Source organism: Setaria italica, chromosome VIII, assembly GCF_000263155.2.
Source record: "Setaria italica strain Yugu1 chromosome VIII, Setaria_italica_v2.0, whole genome shotgun sequence".
NCBI classification, from domain to species: domain Eukaryota; kingdom Viridiplantae; phylum Streptophyta; class Magnoliopsida; order Poales; family Poaceae; genus Setaria; species Setaria italica.
The window spans coordinates 20,527,807-20,541,143 of record NC_028457.1 but is presented as its reverse complement, the minus strand read 5'-3'; the positions used below and the strand labels follow the sequence as shown (position 1 = coordinate 20,541,143).

Genomic DNA, 13,337 nt, shown 5'->3' with positions numbered 1-13,337 from the left:
GATACTATCTGCTCTTCTCCTATCCGTGATTCTTGTATGACCAGATGAAGAGAAATCCCATCCCCTCACGGCAGTCCAATCTATGCACATTACACATAGTATTTTCACTGGCCCACTGACGTTTGAAAATAAGCATATGGCCCATACCCGATTGTTTCTTGAGGTGTTCTTTATTATAAAAGTTAAGCAATTTGATTGAACTATACCTTGAAACCAAAACTTAATCGAACAAATAACCAGCTGTGATGAAAACAAACAATGGCAAAACTTAATCGAACAAATAACCAGCTGTGATGAAAACAATCAATGCTCGAACTTGGACCAAATTCACCACTTAACGTGAAAATTGAGTGGAAGAAAACCAAGGGCAAAAATGACATTTTGCATTAATCTCATGCTACTATTGGCCACTACATCAACACAAGGATGGGCTTGACCCAAAACTCAAAGTTGAATGCCTTGGTTGACCAATTTGAGAGTTGAGAGACAAAGTTAACCTGGGAGCAAAGTTGAGGGACCAAAATAGCTATTTTGTCTTTATACAATGAGCATCGACAGTTCAATCGTACCTAGCCCCTGAATAATACATTCCGAAACTATATACTACAAAGAAGAAAACAGACAAACTTTTCGGCCAAGATAATTGTATGCATCTCTAATACCACCCCAGAAGATCCATCGATTAAATTAGCTCCATGGATGTCACCAGAACTGCGGTATCAGTTGTAAGGATTTTACTATCCTTCTCAAGGTTCATCGACCAAGTTTTCCATTCGACCTTTTCCGTAGTTCCACAAGTCATGCAGGTCACCTCTTACCCAACCAAGGAGAACAATAAGCCCTGGTACATGAAACGATAAAGAATCAATCACAGTAACTGCAGTTTGGAGAGTTAGGACGAGACCATGATGGTGACAACCCAGGGAAGAGCACCCACACTGACCTAATGTACATGGAACCAGGTACAGCAACGCAGGTTGGCCGTGCCCGTCCATCAGGAAAAGAGCAAGATAGGTAAGGAAAAGGCCTGCATAGGAAGCAAATTGTCATAAATGGTACTAATATCTCACTTCTTCACGTGTTCGCAACAAAATAACTTATCTAGTTTATATGATAACAAATTTCTGATCCCAGTGCAGCAACAAATGGCATTTTTATGCTGCCAGAAAAAAAAAGCAGAGAGAATGTCCTGAACCAAAGGGCCCACAAGGAACATCCAATGACGACTCACGACCTAGTTTCGGATCTTATGTTCTCCAAAAGATTATTGAAGACTTCTGACCGGTTACGATTGGGCTATAGCTATGGATAATATTTCCTTAACTGAATCTAGATGGTATTCCATTAGAGCTGGAGGGGATGGTTTGTTCCAGGCAGAGCTTCAGGTGGGATCCAGGAGGGGCCAACAGTGCTAATCTAAAGAGGAAATCAACGTTTAAACCTGAGAATCACTGTTTATTCCAAAGAAGAAATCTCAAAATCCAGGGGTGGCCATGGCCCCCTTTGATATTCACTAAGCTCCACCAGTGGTTCCAATACCAATTACCATGAAAAGGCTACAAAAAATCGCCTTGACTAGTCCTGAAATGTCCTTTTTGAAACTCTTAGACACTGACTGGAATCCATTCTTTTGACCGGACCCTGACTATAATGCATTTTTATACAAATAATAAGCAACACCACAGTAATCACAGAACATTCAACTAATAATAAAAATGAGAAAATAATCAAGCACATACCAACAGCATATCCCCCAGTCAGCCACAGAAAATATCCATTTAAGATACCCTTTTTGCTTGCCCTGTCAAATCTGTTCAGCATATATTGAAGTAATATGAGTTTTAAATGCTCTGGGAATAACTAGGAACACAAAATAATATATGTAGACATTACACATTTGGTGACTAATTGCTAAGCAAATGTCAAGCCTTAGAGAAGGCAAACACTCACTGACCCCCACACTACAGGTGTCAAGGTGTAACATATTACAGTAGTATTGCCCACCTTGTCTATGCTAAAACTGGAAAAGAAAAACCTATACAGGGAAATAAAATAAAGAAAGGCAGAACAACAACAGGGACAACATCTAAATCCAGCCCAATGCAATTTCAAATTTATAGAATATTGGATTCTTATTGATTTAGAGCATACTCTGTTTACAGAATTCTACAAAATCATTGCCCATAACATTCTTACAACAAAACTCTACTAGAACTATCTCGGTGCTACTTTCATTATCGAACTTGATCCTTCTTAGAACACAACTCTACTACAACTATCTCAGTGAGATTATCAAACTTGATTGAGAGAGGGAGAGAGAAGAAGAAAGCCAAGTTTACATGTCATTGTATTCTTTTTGCTACATTGAAAAACAATACAGTTCACTATGAGAATTTGTAGGCATTTACCTAGTAATCTAATTGATTCAATTATGAATAAATTAATTGCACTAAGTCATCCATTAATTGTGAATAACTGAATATATATCAGCAACCCCTCAAAACTAAGGGGTAGTTTATCAAGCAAATTTATTTGACTGGCTGACTATGTTCAGCTCAACAGCGATCAGCACTGCATTTAGCAAGGAAGGAAGCCTGGCATGTTTCTTCCTAATCAGAGTCTGCCAGTCTGGTTGTGGCTTGATTAAAATATGCGCAATCCTTAGTGGAACAAGTGGATCAAAAGAAAGGCAATAATGTATATTGCAACATCACATACCTATAGCTGAATGCAACAAGCAATCCAGGGAAAATAATATCACCAAAGCCTATCATATCGTAGCCACCCCATGGATCAAAGAAGCGAGGTATCCTTAGGAGCATCGGAATTGATTCCCCTGTGTTATCACCACGAGCAACCTGAGTAATTTTAAAAGCAACCATAAATAGAGAACAATTAGAAGACACAAGATGTAGAAGGTATAGAAAATATGGCTGGTTCACTCATATAGGTATTATTAGGTTGATAAAGCAATGAATGGATAAGCAATAAACTGTGTAGTTGTGTTTTCCACACATATATAGTTGGAAGCACGCACACTTGACACTCAAACATAGAAGCTTACACAGATCATCAGAACATATATTTTTCTAGTGTCAAGTGCATATTCTACTTCCATAGCTAGCTGTTTTTATCGTAGTACATGTTGAACTAAAGGCAGCTACCAATTAGTATCTCCATCGCAAAATAAATTGTGTTGACAACATGGGAATTAATCTGGTGCATTAGTCCATTCTGTTCCGCAACTCAAATAAGTATTAATCTCCAACTCAAGTATGTTTTAAGACGCATTGTGCAATGGTGCCCTCAAGCCTCGAAGACCATCTCCATTTGACATTCAGCCCATCGAACTTAGAACTCCCCTGATCCCCTGATCTAGGACACCCACCGTTGTAACCCTCATCCTCACCCTCAGTGCAGGGGACCCAAACCTGTCTAAGCAATGGTCATCCCCTTCAAAGTGTCATTGTGCACTGCACTGCAATAGATCGACTACCAAATCATTGACAAGACATTCTGAGCTCAGGTCCTAACTATGTCCAATAAAACATGTGACAATCACATTTTCTTATTATATGTTAGTTCAAATGATATATTACAAAGATTTTAAAGTGGTCTCAAAGATGGTTTTTTCCTCGCTGATAGTCAAACATTAAAACAGGCATGGTAGGTAAACATCTGTTTTAGAGCAGAGATTAAAAAGAACAAGGCTTACCCATCTGATCGCAAGACAATTTTATCAATTAATTAGAAAAAGCTTGATTGTTAAAAGAACTCAACAATACACTTACTGCAATCATGACGCTTTCATGGAATATAAGAGGTGAAATGAAAACCCAAAATATGTCATACACAAATGCAGCACTAAGAAGTGCTGATGCAACCTGCGAAAATATAGTGTTGGATATTTCTGATGGAGATAAGATCAGTAAAATCAATACTTGATAACAATCAGCAAATTGCTGCTAATACACATGCAAATACCCTGATATTTGGTAAGCGTGCCATCTGAAGTACAGTTATCATCAAACAGATACCCTGGGAGAAATAAACAAAAAACATGGTCAATAATCCGTAGTTGGTTTTGCAAAGGACAAAGAACTAAAGATGCAAGAATTCAAATGGTAAATAGCAATAAATTTAACATCGGATTTTTTTATATAAAAATGGCCTAACCATGAACGTAAACATAAACGAGTTTCTCCTCTTTAGACATACTATCCAATAGTTCAAATAACAATCTTTTGAGTTTTCACACATGCATGATATCAAGCTTTGAAACTTTGGCACCTCATCCCGATTCAAACAGCGCGAAATAAAGATAATACTGAAAACATTTAGCTTTACATCTCCATCTCTAATCTAAATATGATATTGGGATTTCTTAGTCACAGAGGATTGGAAAATCCACCAAAGGTGGAGCTTGCTACAAATTTTCCTTCAGCTCTAATACCAAATTTGAATTAAAAGTGAGTTGTATACCATTGCAAAAGGTACATGTCCAGTGGGCCATGTATGTAAGAAAGCTATAAACTTCATATGCTATAAGCTTAGCAACCAGCAGTCGAACTGATTTATATGCATTCACATCAGAACTGTAACATCATGCTTATGTTATTGCACATGGTAGCTTCAGAGGACTTTGTAGAAAGATGCAGACCCATTCTTGCATGTCAAAGTTCTTCGAACACCAAATATTTCTAAAAAAATCACTTCATTGCACTATGCACATTATACATGCAAATCTTTTCATGTCTGACCAAATTGACAATTCAAGAACTGAATTAGGATTGGACTAGAAATCACAATATGTTAGTTACGAATCTGGTGCCTGAGAAAAATAGGTTATTCTATGTGATCTGAACTTTTGCTTGATGGTACACTGTAGTACATTCACATGCTACTGAAGAGAAGTATGGAAAATTATCATGCAACACCAGCAGGGAAACATAGCAAAAAAGGAAAAAAAAAAACAGAACAGGAACAGCAGTAAGTTTATCTTACGAGGATATCTTGGCCTATCCAAGCAAATGAAGCATGCCGATACACAGCCCAGAGAATTGCAAACACCACACAAAATGGTACAATTCCAACAGATAAGGTTAGGACCTCCCCAAGAAAGGGGAGTTGTACAGTCTTTTGCCCACAATCCTTGAAAATCCTGTAGATGAAAGCATATATATAAGGATATAAAAATAGAGAATGGAGCATTGACTGAATTGCGTTATCACAATTAGTTTATTTCATACCTAGCTAGAAGTGTGACCAAGCAAACATGCATACCCTGCGAGAAACAAATCACTATTAAGCTCCGGCTGAACTTCTAACAGAAGGTAGAGCTACTTCTATGCCTGAAAAAGGGAATACCTCAATACCACCAATGCAGAATAATACAATTAGGACCCAAACAAACCAAGAGGACATGAAGTAGAACAGGAGGAGGAGGAAAACTGAAGCTATTATAATAAAAACAATAGCACCCTTGGCGCTGATCTCAAAGATCTCTTTATCTTCTCCAGAGTTTGTTCCCGTGTTAGGTCCATCCTGTTTAATATGAAAGGGATAAATTAGTCACCAGAGAGCATAGACAGTGATGGCTTAGATAAATGACTACTGTTTAGCTACAGTACTATATACAAACTTAAGACAACAACTATAAGAAGTAGCATTTATAGGCAGAAAATACATGGTTGACAACAAGATATGTTTTTTGTATTTTCACCTGCAAAAATGCAGGGGTTCATAAAAAAAGGAACACATTGATGATTGACAAAATATAGCTGCTATAGAATTTGTGAAGCACTTCACATCAAAATTCAAAGTTATAACATCATAGGGAATTATAATGCCATTGTTCAGGGAATTTTTTCCAAAAGATAGAACAAGAGTTAACCATGACACATAGGTTGTAGACAAGATCCATTGGCTGCTAGCACAGCAATGTGCCTTGCATGGTTGCATACAATCTACTCATGCGAGTTCCAGCCACTTCACCCAATATTGTATTAATGTTCCTCTGATATTAAGCTTATAAATGTCGCAGCTGAAGCAAATTGGCATGGTTTGTTCAAGTATACACATAAAAATAGAAATAGTATGGAAGTCCATTCACTTTAGGTCAGCATAGGCAAGGCACAAAAGTCCAAACCTTTCGGGTCAGCTGATTATAACGTTCATCAACCTGCTCACATGCAACAAATTCAGACCAGAGTGAAGCACAGACTATGGTTCCTACAGCCATTATCAACAGGAAGCATGCTGAAAGTTCCACAACTGGCCGACTTGGTGAATACAACTGAACTTCCACTGCATAAAAAAGAAAATTGTCCTTACTATTATGCATAAACTGATGTAGCATAATTAACTCAAAAGGCACATAGACAAGTCACCATCTCTACAGGACCAGCAACCAACACAAAGAGCAGTCCTAATTGAAACACTTGATATTGAAAGTACAAGAAATCACTCCATAGCATCATAAATATACCCACAAACACATTCATCCAGCAAACTCATTAATTGCTAGGGTTGGTAAATACAATACAAAAACAATGAGAATCTATTTCATCATAAAGGAGTGATACAAGAGTAATTCAAGAGTAATTTTCTGGCTATCCTAGAAGATACCGGTAAAAAAACTCGATCAGGGGGAAGGACGTCCCCACTGACTTAGCTTTAAGAAGGGGCCCACCAAAGCCTGGCCGGGGCAGGAACCTCACCAGTGCCTGCTTTTTTGGGAGCCTGGGACCCATATGCAACCGTTGTGCATGGAGGCACACAAATGCAGCCAAGTAACACACATTGTTGTGAAGGCAGTTGTTGGTTATAATCAACACATGGTCTGGTCATACAACATTTCAAATCATTCTTTTTGGGTTGGGATTTTTCCTAGTAAAGGGGGATGGGATCTTCTGTGTCACTATTTTTTTCCCCCTTGAAATCGGCCACCTAGACATTTAACACTACTCCAAGATTAATAAGCAACAAAGTGCTAGCCTAATAGGTGCCACCCCATTGTCCAGCTAGTGTCTAGCACTTTTCAAAACATTAAATTTTTAAAACAGTAGTGCAGCAACGCAGACAAACAAACATTCAAGAGTCAATACCAATAACAAGAGTATAGAACTACAGAATAACTATCTTATCTAAAAGAAAATGTTGAAAATTCCTACAATACTGTGAATGTTGAGCATTATGTGATTCTAAATTGCTGTATCGTCAAGAGTATTACCTTGTAGCATGATTATTAAATGATATCTCAGGTTTTCTCTTGACAGTTAAAAACATATATCTGATTTCCTATGGCAACAAACATGTCTAAATATGATATAAATAAATACCACCACAACAGCAATATAAAAGGAAAAAGGAGTTACGATGCACGTTGCAAGAGAAGAATAATTTATGAATAACTTACCACTTGCTCCATGATCTAGGAAGTCCTTCAACTTCTTTCCTGCTGACTGTGGTATCATGACAACAGGCATTGTCACGTTAATGGAAGTGTCATTCTCACTGCAAACCATCTTGTAAAGCTCTAAAAACACGAGACAGGTTACTTTCTGGAAAAGAACCTTGCATGTATATTTGGAATATCTTACTATTGGACAGAGATATACCTTCATTGTCATTGATAACTAGTAAACCAACTGCACCACCAGCCTGAGCAGTCTTTGCTTTAGCAGTGAAAGCACATTCCCCACGTGTTGCTAAAGCAACAGAATTTGTTAACTGCAGTGACAAGGACTAGCTTAGAGCATACTAATAGCATACACGCTCTCTTTATTAGATTATGCTGCTAGCATGTCCATTGAAAATCAAATAAGTTTGTTTACAAGCGTATTACTGTTGGTGTCAAAGTGAAACCTTTGATGTCAAGTTGGAGCAACAGTCAAATGGATTTGCAAGGACAGCAAATGATTTTTGAGCTTCATGCATATCTCTAGGCAAGGAGGCTCCAAATCTTGCACTTAGGCCAACAACAGTTGCACCTTCAGTCCCGTTCACCCAATTCTTCACCTTAACCTGGAGAAAAGCTGGAGAATCAGAAAGAGACTTCCGTATTTTGGGTATTTGGGGGGAAAACGATCGGGGCCATTATCGCCTAAAGAAAAAAAGAGTTTGAAAGACAAATGGTAGATTGAGAGCATTGTGAACGTTTTGATTGTTTCACAGTGAACTATAAAGTAAAATTGTATGTAAGGTATTTCTATGATATGTAGCAAGTTTCTCACTACGAAATATGAGCAGCTGAAACAAGTTAAAACTGAAAAGGACATGTGCATGCCAATTGACATATATATGAACATTTTAAGCCACCATGCTTTTAGCCCAAGCAACAACTATCCAACATGGCCCATTTCACCTCACCACTGTATTCCTGCAATACTGTCTACAAAGCAAGATTGCATTCTCTGGGGCACCGTCCATAGCACAATTCAGTTCTCAATTAAGCTCACTAAATCCTAAGACAACCATTGACCAGCTCTTACGCAGGTGTCACCATGTCACGATCAAACTACCAGCCAGATCTAACATACCGAACGGCAACCTATGACCCTTCTGCAAACCATAACCAGCTACTGCCAGCAGCGACCTAATGATTCAGGAAGCAAGAGCAAATCGAGGAAGAACGGGCGGGGAGCGGGCGGTTACCAGCTGGAACTTGTTGGAGCAGCCGGGCGTCCGCGGGGCCCCCGCATCGTCGTCGCTGGAGGCGTCGTCCGCCGCGGCGCCGCCCGCGAGGAGCAGCACAAGGAGAGCGGCGGCGAAGGGAAGGCGCGACGCGCGGCGAGCGGCCGCCATGGGATGGAGAGTTGCCGCGTGGGCTCGAATGCGTCCGCCTTTGCGTTGCCCAGGGGAAAGGGATCCGATCCCTTTCCAGTTTCCTGGACAGTTCAGCAGGGCCTGGGGAATGTTGGCTGTTGTAGTAATACATGAGAACTGAAGGGGTTATTTGCATGTTTCAGAAGAAAAAAAAAGACAAGGTCAGCGTCCACTGAAGGGTATGACGCTGAAGGGTATCATTTGGTTAGTCTTTCCCACGTACTTTTGCTTTGCAAAAGCCAAAAGTCAACTAAAAAGCTTAAAAGTCACAGATGTTTTAGTCAAAAGCTGCTTTTGCTCTAGTACAAAACTAAAAGCATCATACCCTTGCTTTCAGCTGCTTTTGGGGCAAAAAATTATCCACTTGCCACTGATTATGAAATATCGATTCGTTTTCACCGTTCTATTTCCGTCAGACTCCTACACCAGGCGCACCTGTCCAACTCCCGCACCAGGCGCCTCCACTCGACCGCCAATTGCCGCCCACCGCACCCCGTCGCGCGCCTCCTCCTCCTCCTCGCCGCCACGGCATCCCTCGCCTCATTACTCTCTGCCTCCGCGCCGAGGGGCACGGTGGCAGCGGCGGCCCACTTCATCACCGAGGCGAGGCTCGCTTGCGCAGGCGCCGTGGGCGGGCTCTAGGCGGCGCAAATCGGGCTTAGCCTCTACGTCGACGCATGTGTGCCCACGGGGTGCCACCACCTCCTGGACCCCGGTGGCGCCATGGTGCCCGCCACGCGATGCGAGGTGGAGGAGGCGAGGCTCAGGGCCGTCGCCATCATGAACCTCACCCTGTCTATGCACAGCGTCGTCGTGGCTGCTATTGTGGCCCTAGTGCTGCTCTGGGTAGCGAGGTGGTTCAGGGTTGACACTAGTGCCGGTACAGGAAGGAGGCATAAAGGATCCTCCTACTATGCATTACCCATAGTGACGTCCACTGGGGCAATGATGAAGATGGAGCATTTCCAGGGTAAGGGTATCGTCGGCAAGAGCGTGGTGCAGGAGTGAAATATGATGTGTTGTATTGAATACATTTCAACCGACTCAAGCATCTGATCTTGTCAAGAAGTGAACCCCGATCTTGTCAAGAAGTGAACCCCTGGGATGGGGAATTTGAGTCGACATGGCAGTAGAATTTGTTCCGAGGGATGCTGATGTTTTAGCTGCTAGGAGAGAGTACGAGTAGTAGCTACCGTGAACCAATTGCTTTGTTGAATTGGCCAATAGCCCAATCAGTACCTGGATAATTATTGTATAAGATTCTTGATTTGCTTTGTTGAATTGGCCAATAGCCCAATCAGTACCTGGATAATTATTGTATAAGATTCTTGATGGGTATTATTCTATTTATGTGTAATTATTTTGATGGATGAAAAATATAGAAAAATTATTTTTTCGTTTCTAAAATAGTCATTTATAAGTGAATTAGTAAACACATTATTTTGTTACGAGCAATTTGCATATAAATAGACCCTCACAACCTACAGTTTCACAGCTGCTCTAACCAAACGGCCTTCTACTTTTCCCACAGCTGTTTTTCTATAGCTCACAGCTCATAACAACCTTTCCAAAAACCACAGCTCAACCAAACACGACCTCAGGTTCTCTTCGTGCATATCCACAGGCCACACCAATCGTTCTCTTCGGGTTAATGTAATTGCAATTAATGCAATTAACCTCAAATCAAAGCCTCATGGTAGAAGGAAAATAATAGACCAGGCACTAGACACCTGTTTCCACCTGAGTTCATCCGATGATAAAAAGCATGATAAAAAGCTTCCCAGCAACATTCAAATATCAGATGGTATCCATCTCCACAGGGATTTGTGAAGATCAATACAGATGCCTCTTTTCTCGGCAAATGATCTTAGAGGGCCATTGTGATTCGCAACGAGGATGGCAGTTATCAGATGGTTAGATTATGTTTCCTCAATGCTTGTGGCTGGGCATAAGCTCGCAGAGATGGCATCAACTAGCTACAGAACTTGGGGTATCAAAGCTGGTGGTAAAGACTGACTCAAAGGTGCTTGTTGACTTTTGGGGATCTAGAAACAAACAAAGTTCAGAGATCATGTCGATATTTGTTGAAATCCAACAGCTTAGGTTGAACCTCTCTTTATTTTCTACTAGCAAAGTGTACGTATGTTGTTATGGTGAAATTTTTAATTGTGTTTTCCAAGTGAAGTTTTTTTTTATCTCTGCTACTATATTTTTGTCTATTTGCTACTAAATTAATAGAAAATTTTAATCAACATGTTCCCTTCTACTCAACAACTCATTACCCCTTTTCTATTTAAGCAAGAGAGTTGTTGGACATACATGTTGTACACGTCCCTAATTTTGATCACTGATCCGAGTCAACAAGGACTATATATCACATATGGTCCGACCAAACAAGCACCCTAAGCAAAACTTACATGCATTAGTAAGCGTGGATTAGTTTCTCAACGCAAGCAACGCGTGACTAGCCCGCTGAAGCGTCCCCACTTAAATAGAGACTAAATGTGATACAAATATCAGTCCCAGGAGGCTAATAACACATTTATTCGATAGATAATTTAGTTACCGTACAACTCCCGAGGGAGTGGGCGTGAAAGCCACGCAGCGATAATAAGTAAATAAACAACAGCGGCTAGCCAAGCGACTGTCAAAAGACAGCACTCGGGACTACACGGCAGCAGCAGCATCTTGGAAAGGCCAACACCATAGGTAGCGTTGGGTGCGGACACAACCTCTACTCAAAGTCCTCGGCAACGAAATCCGGGTCTTCCTCTGTAGCAACGAAGAAAGGGTGAGTACGAACGTACTCAACAAGTCCAACCCCATCCAGGGGGGGGAATACAAGCAAGTATATGCACAGGATATATCAAGGATAGGCTAGGGTTCATTTGCGGTAAAGCTAAATTTCCAACACATGCATGGGCTCGTTTTCAAATGAGTTGTCGTAGAGCTTTTCTTTAGTAATCGAAACATTGAGTGGGGTTGATCCTATACAAAGGATCCAAGTTTTATTGCTATCGGACTCCCCGTCCGCCATAGCTGACGGCACAACTACCGGACACTTCCAAAATCCAACACACACACGTGACCATCCATTCCCAAGTGCTAGTTATGTGACCAAGCCGTAACTCGTCCAATGCCATGGACACGGCTACCCGGATAGGTTTTAACTCTGCAGAGGTTGTACACTATTCCCACAAGTAGGGTACCGCAGCACGATCACCTTAGTGCTGGTGCGGATCCTAACAAAGCCATTACCCACCTTAGCTAAGACTAGCTAGTCCTCACGGAAGCACCCAAGGGGTTCACGGCTCATCCACGAGACTGTAACCGGGACCTAAGTCACCAAGATCTTACTCCTTTTCCATGGGCTCCCGTTGCTCACCAGCACCCCTGAAGACTAACAATTCAGCTAGTGGGATTTATGCTAAGCCATTGCCCATACAACAGTCGAGTGGTTGCACGATGGTTGAATTAGGCAAGATGACACATCAACTCGGTCCTTAACCATGATAAGATGGACATCTCCCGGCATTGCTCAACCACTAAGGTACGAGCACAACATCCTAGCATTCACACAAGAAACACCCATCCATCTCATCTACACATCCCTTGCCTTTGGACCCAGAGACCCATTTTCCCATTTTCCACACACACACGCATTTATTCTCCAAATAAACCATTGTAATAATGACTGAAGTTGAGTAGTAGTTTCCTAAGCATTCTAGCAGTAATTATCATCCAAACAGAGCGAGTCATATTTAGAGATAAACATAGGACAACAAGGAAAAGTCATAACAATCAAGGGGTGGCTATCCAACCATGTCTTGCGATAAAACAAAATGCATTTCATAAAACAGGCCAATAGGTTATGTTTGAAAAACTAGGTATTAAGTATGCATCAAAGGGTGAGATTGGACTTGCCGTCTTCAAAGCCTTCCGAGAGTTCCGGCTCGTGCAGCTGGTCCTCGGGCTCGAGCTCACGGTCAAACTCCTCCTCGGTTAATCCGCAATCTACGACACACACAAACGGACACACAAATAAATAAAAGAAAATCGGTTTTTATCCGTTGAGCTCCGAACAGAAAACGCGAACGGAAAATAGGTAGAAGGAATATTTTTGGAAAATTTGGATACGGATCAGCAGAAGTATTCTGGAGGATGACGTGGTAAAATCTTGGATTAATTGGAGGAAGTTTGGCGCATGAAATGACGAGTTAAACATGGATTAGGGGCTTAAAAAGGAAGTTTAGGACTGATTTGCGATAAACTAGGGACCTATTTATAAATATTTCTAGAGGTGGAGGGGCTTATCCGCAAAAAGGGTTATGAGAGTGGTGGAAGGACCTATGTGTAATTTGTGAAAACTTGGAGGTCAAATCGGGAATATAGGAAATCCTATCTCCTTCTCCAGGAACTTGGAGAGGGAGAGGGAGATGGGGGTTGACCGGCGGCGGCCGGCCGGCCGGGCCTCGCCGGCGGCGAGCCGAGGGGCCGGGCGGCGGAGGGAA

General features: G+C 41.4%; 1 protein-coding gene and 1 pseudogene across 1 annotated transcript; one reads left to right on the top strand and one right to left on the bottom strand.

Annotated features, from left to right (window-relative positions):
* Positions 1 to 364: 364 nt before the first annotated feature.
* On the bottom strand, positions 365 to 8,887 carry LOC101757258 (signal peptide peptidase-like 2). The gene is made up of 14 exons (XM_004979174.3): positions 8,656 to 8,887; positions 7,867 to 8,025; positions 7,620 to 7,731; positions 7,418 to 7,537; positions 6,149 to 6,306; positions 5,368 to 5,544; positions 5,250 to 5,284; positions 5,005 to 5,161; positions 3,985 to 4,038; positions 3,792 to 3,884; positions 2,719 to 2,858; positions 1,740 to 1,810; positions 944 to 1,027; positions 365 to 841 (listed from the first exon to the last, which is right to left on the bottom strand). Exons 1-14 carry the CDS (start codon positions 8,803 to 8,805, stop codon positions 747 to 749), a joined length of 1,605 nt encoding a protein of 534 aa, XP_004979231.1. The 5' UTR covers positions 8,806 to 8,887; the 3' UTR covers positions 365 to 746.
* Positions 8,888 to 9,007: 120 nt separating this feature from the next.
* LOC101773061 lies at positions 9,008 to 9,834 on the top strand (annotated as a pseudogene).
* Positions 9,835 to 13,337: the final 3,503 nt, after the last annotated feature.

Bases quoted from the DNA above. Each gene is read 5' to 3' on its own strand.
- LOC101757258 (XM_004979174.3), bottom strand. From the start codon at position 8,805: ATGGCGGCCGCTCGCCGCGCGTCGCGCCTTCCCTTCGCCGCCGCTCTC. The intron at 5,162-5,249 runs GTATGAAATAAA...TTTCATCTACAG, and splicing joins TTGGTCACACTTCTAGCTAG to GATTTTCAAGGATTGTGGGC. The intron at 1,811-2,718 runs GTATGTGATGTT...TATGCTGAACAG, and splicing joins CTTGTTGCATTCAGCTATAG to ATTTGACAGGGCAAGCAAAA.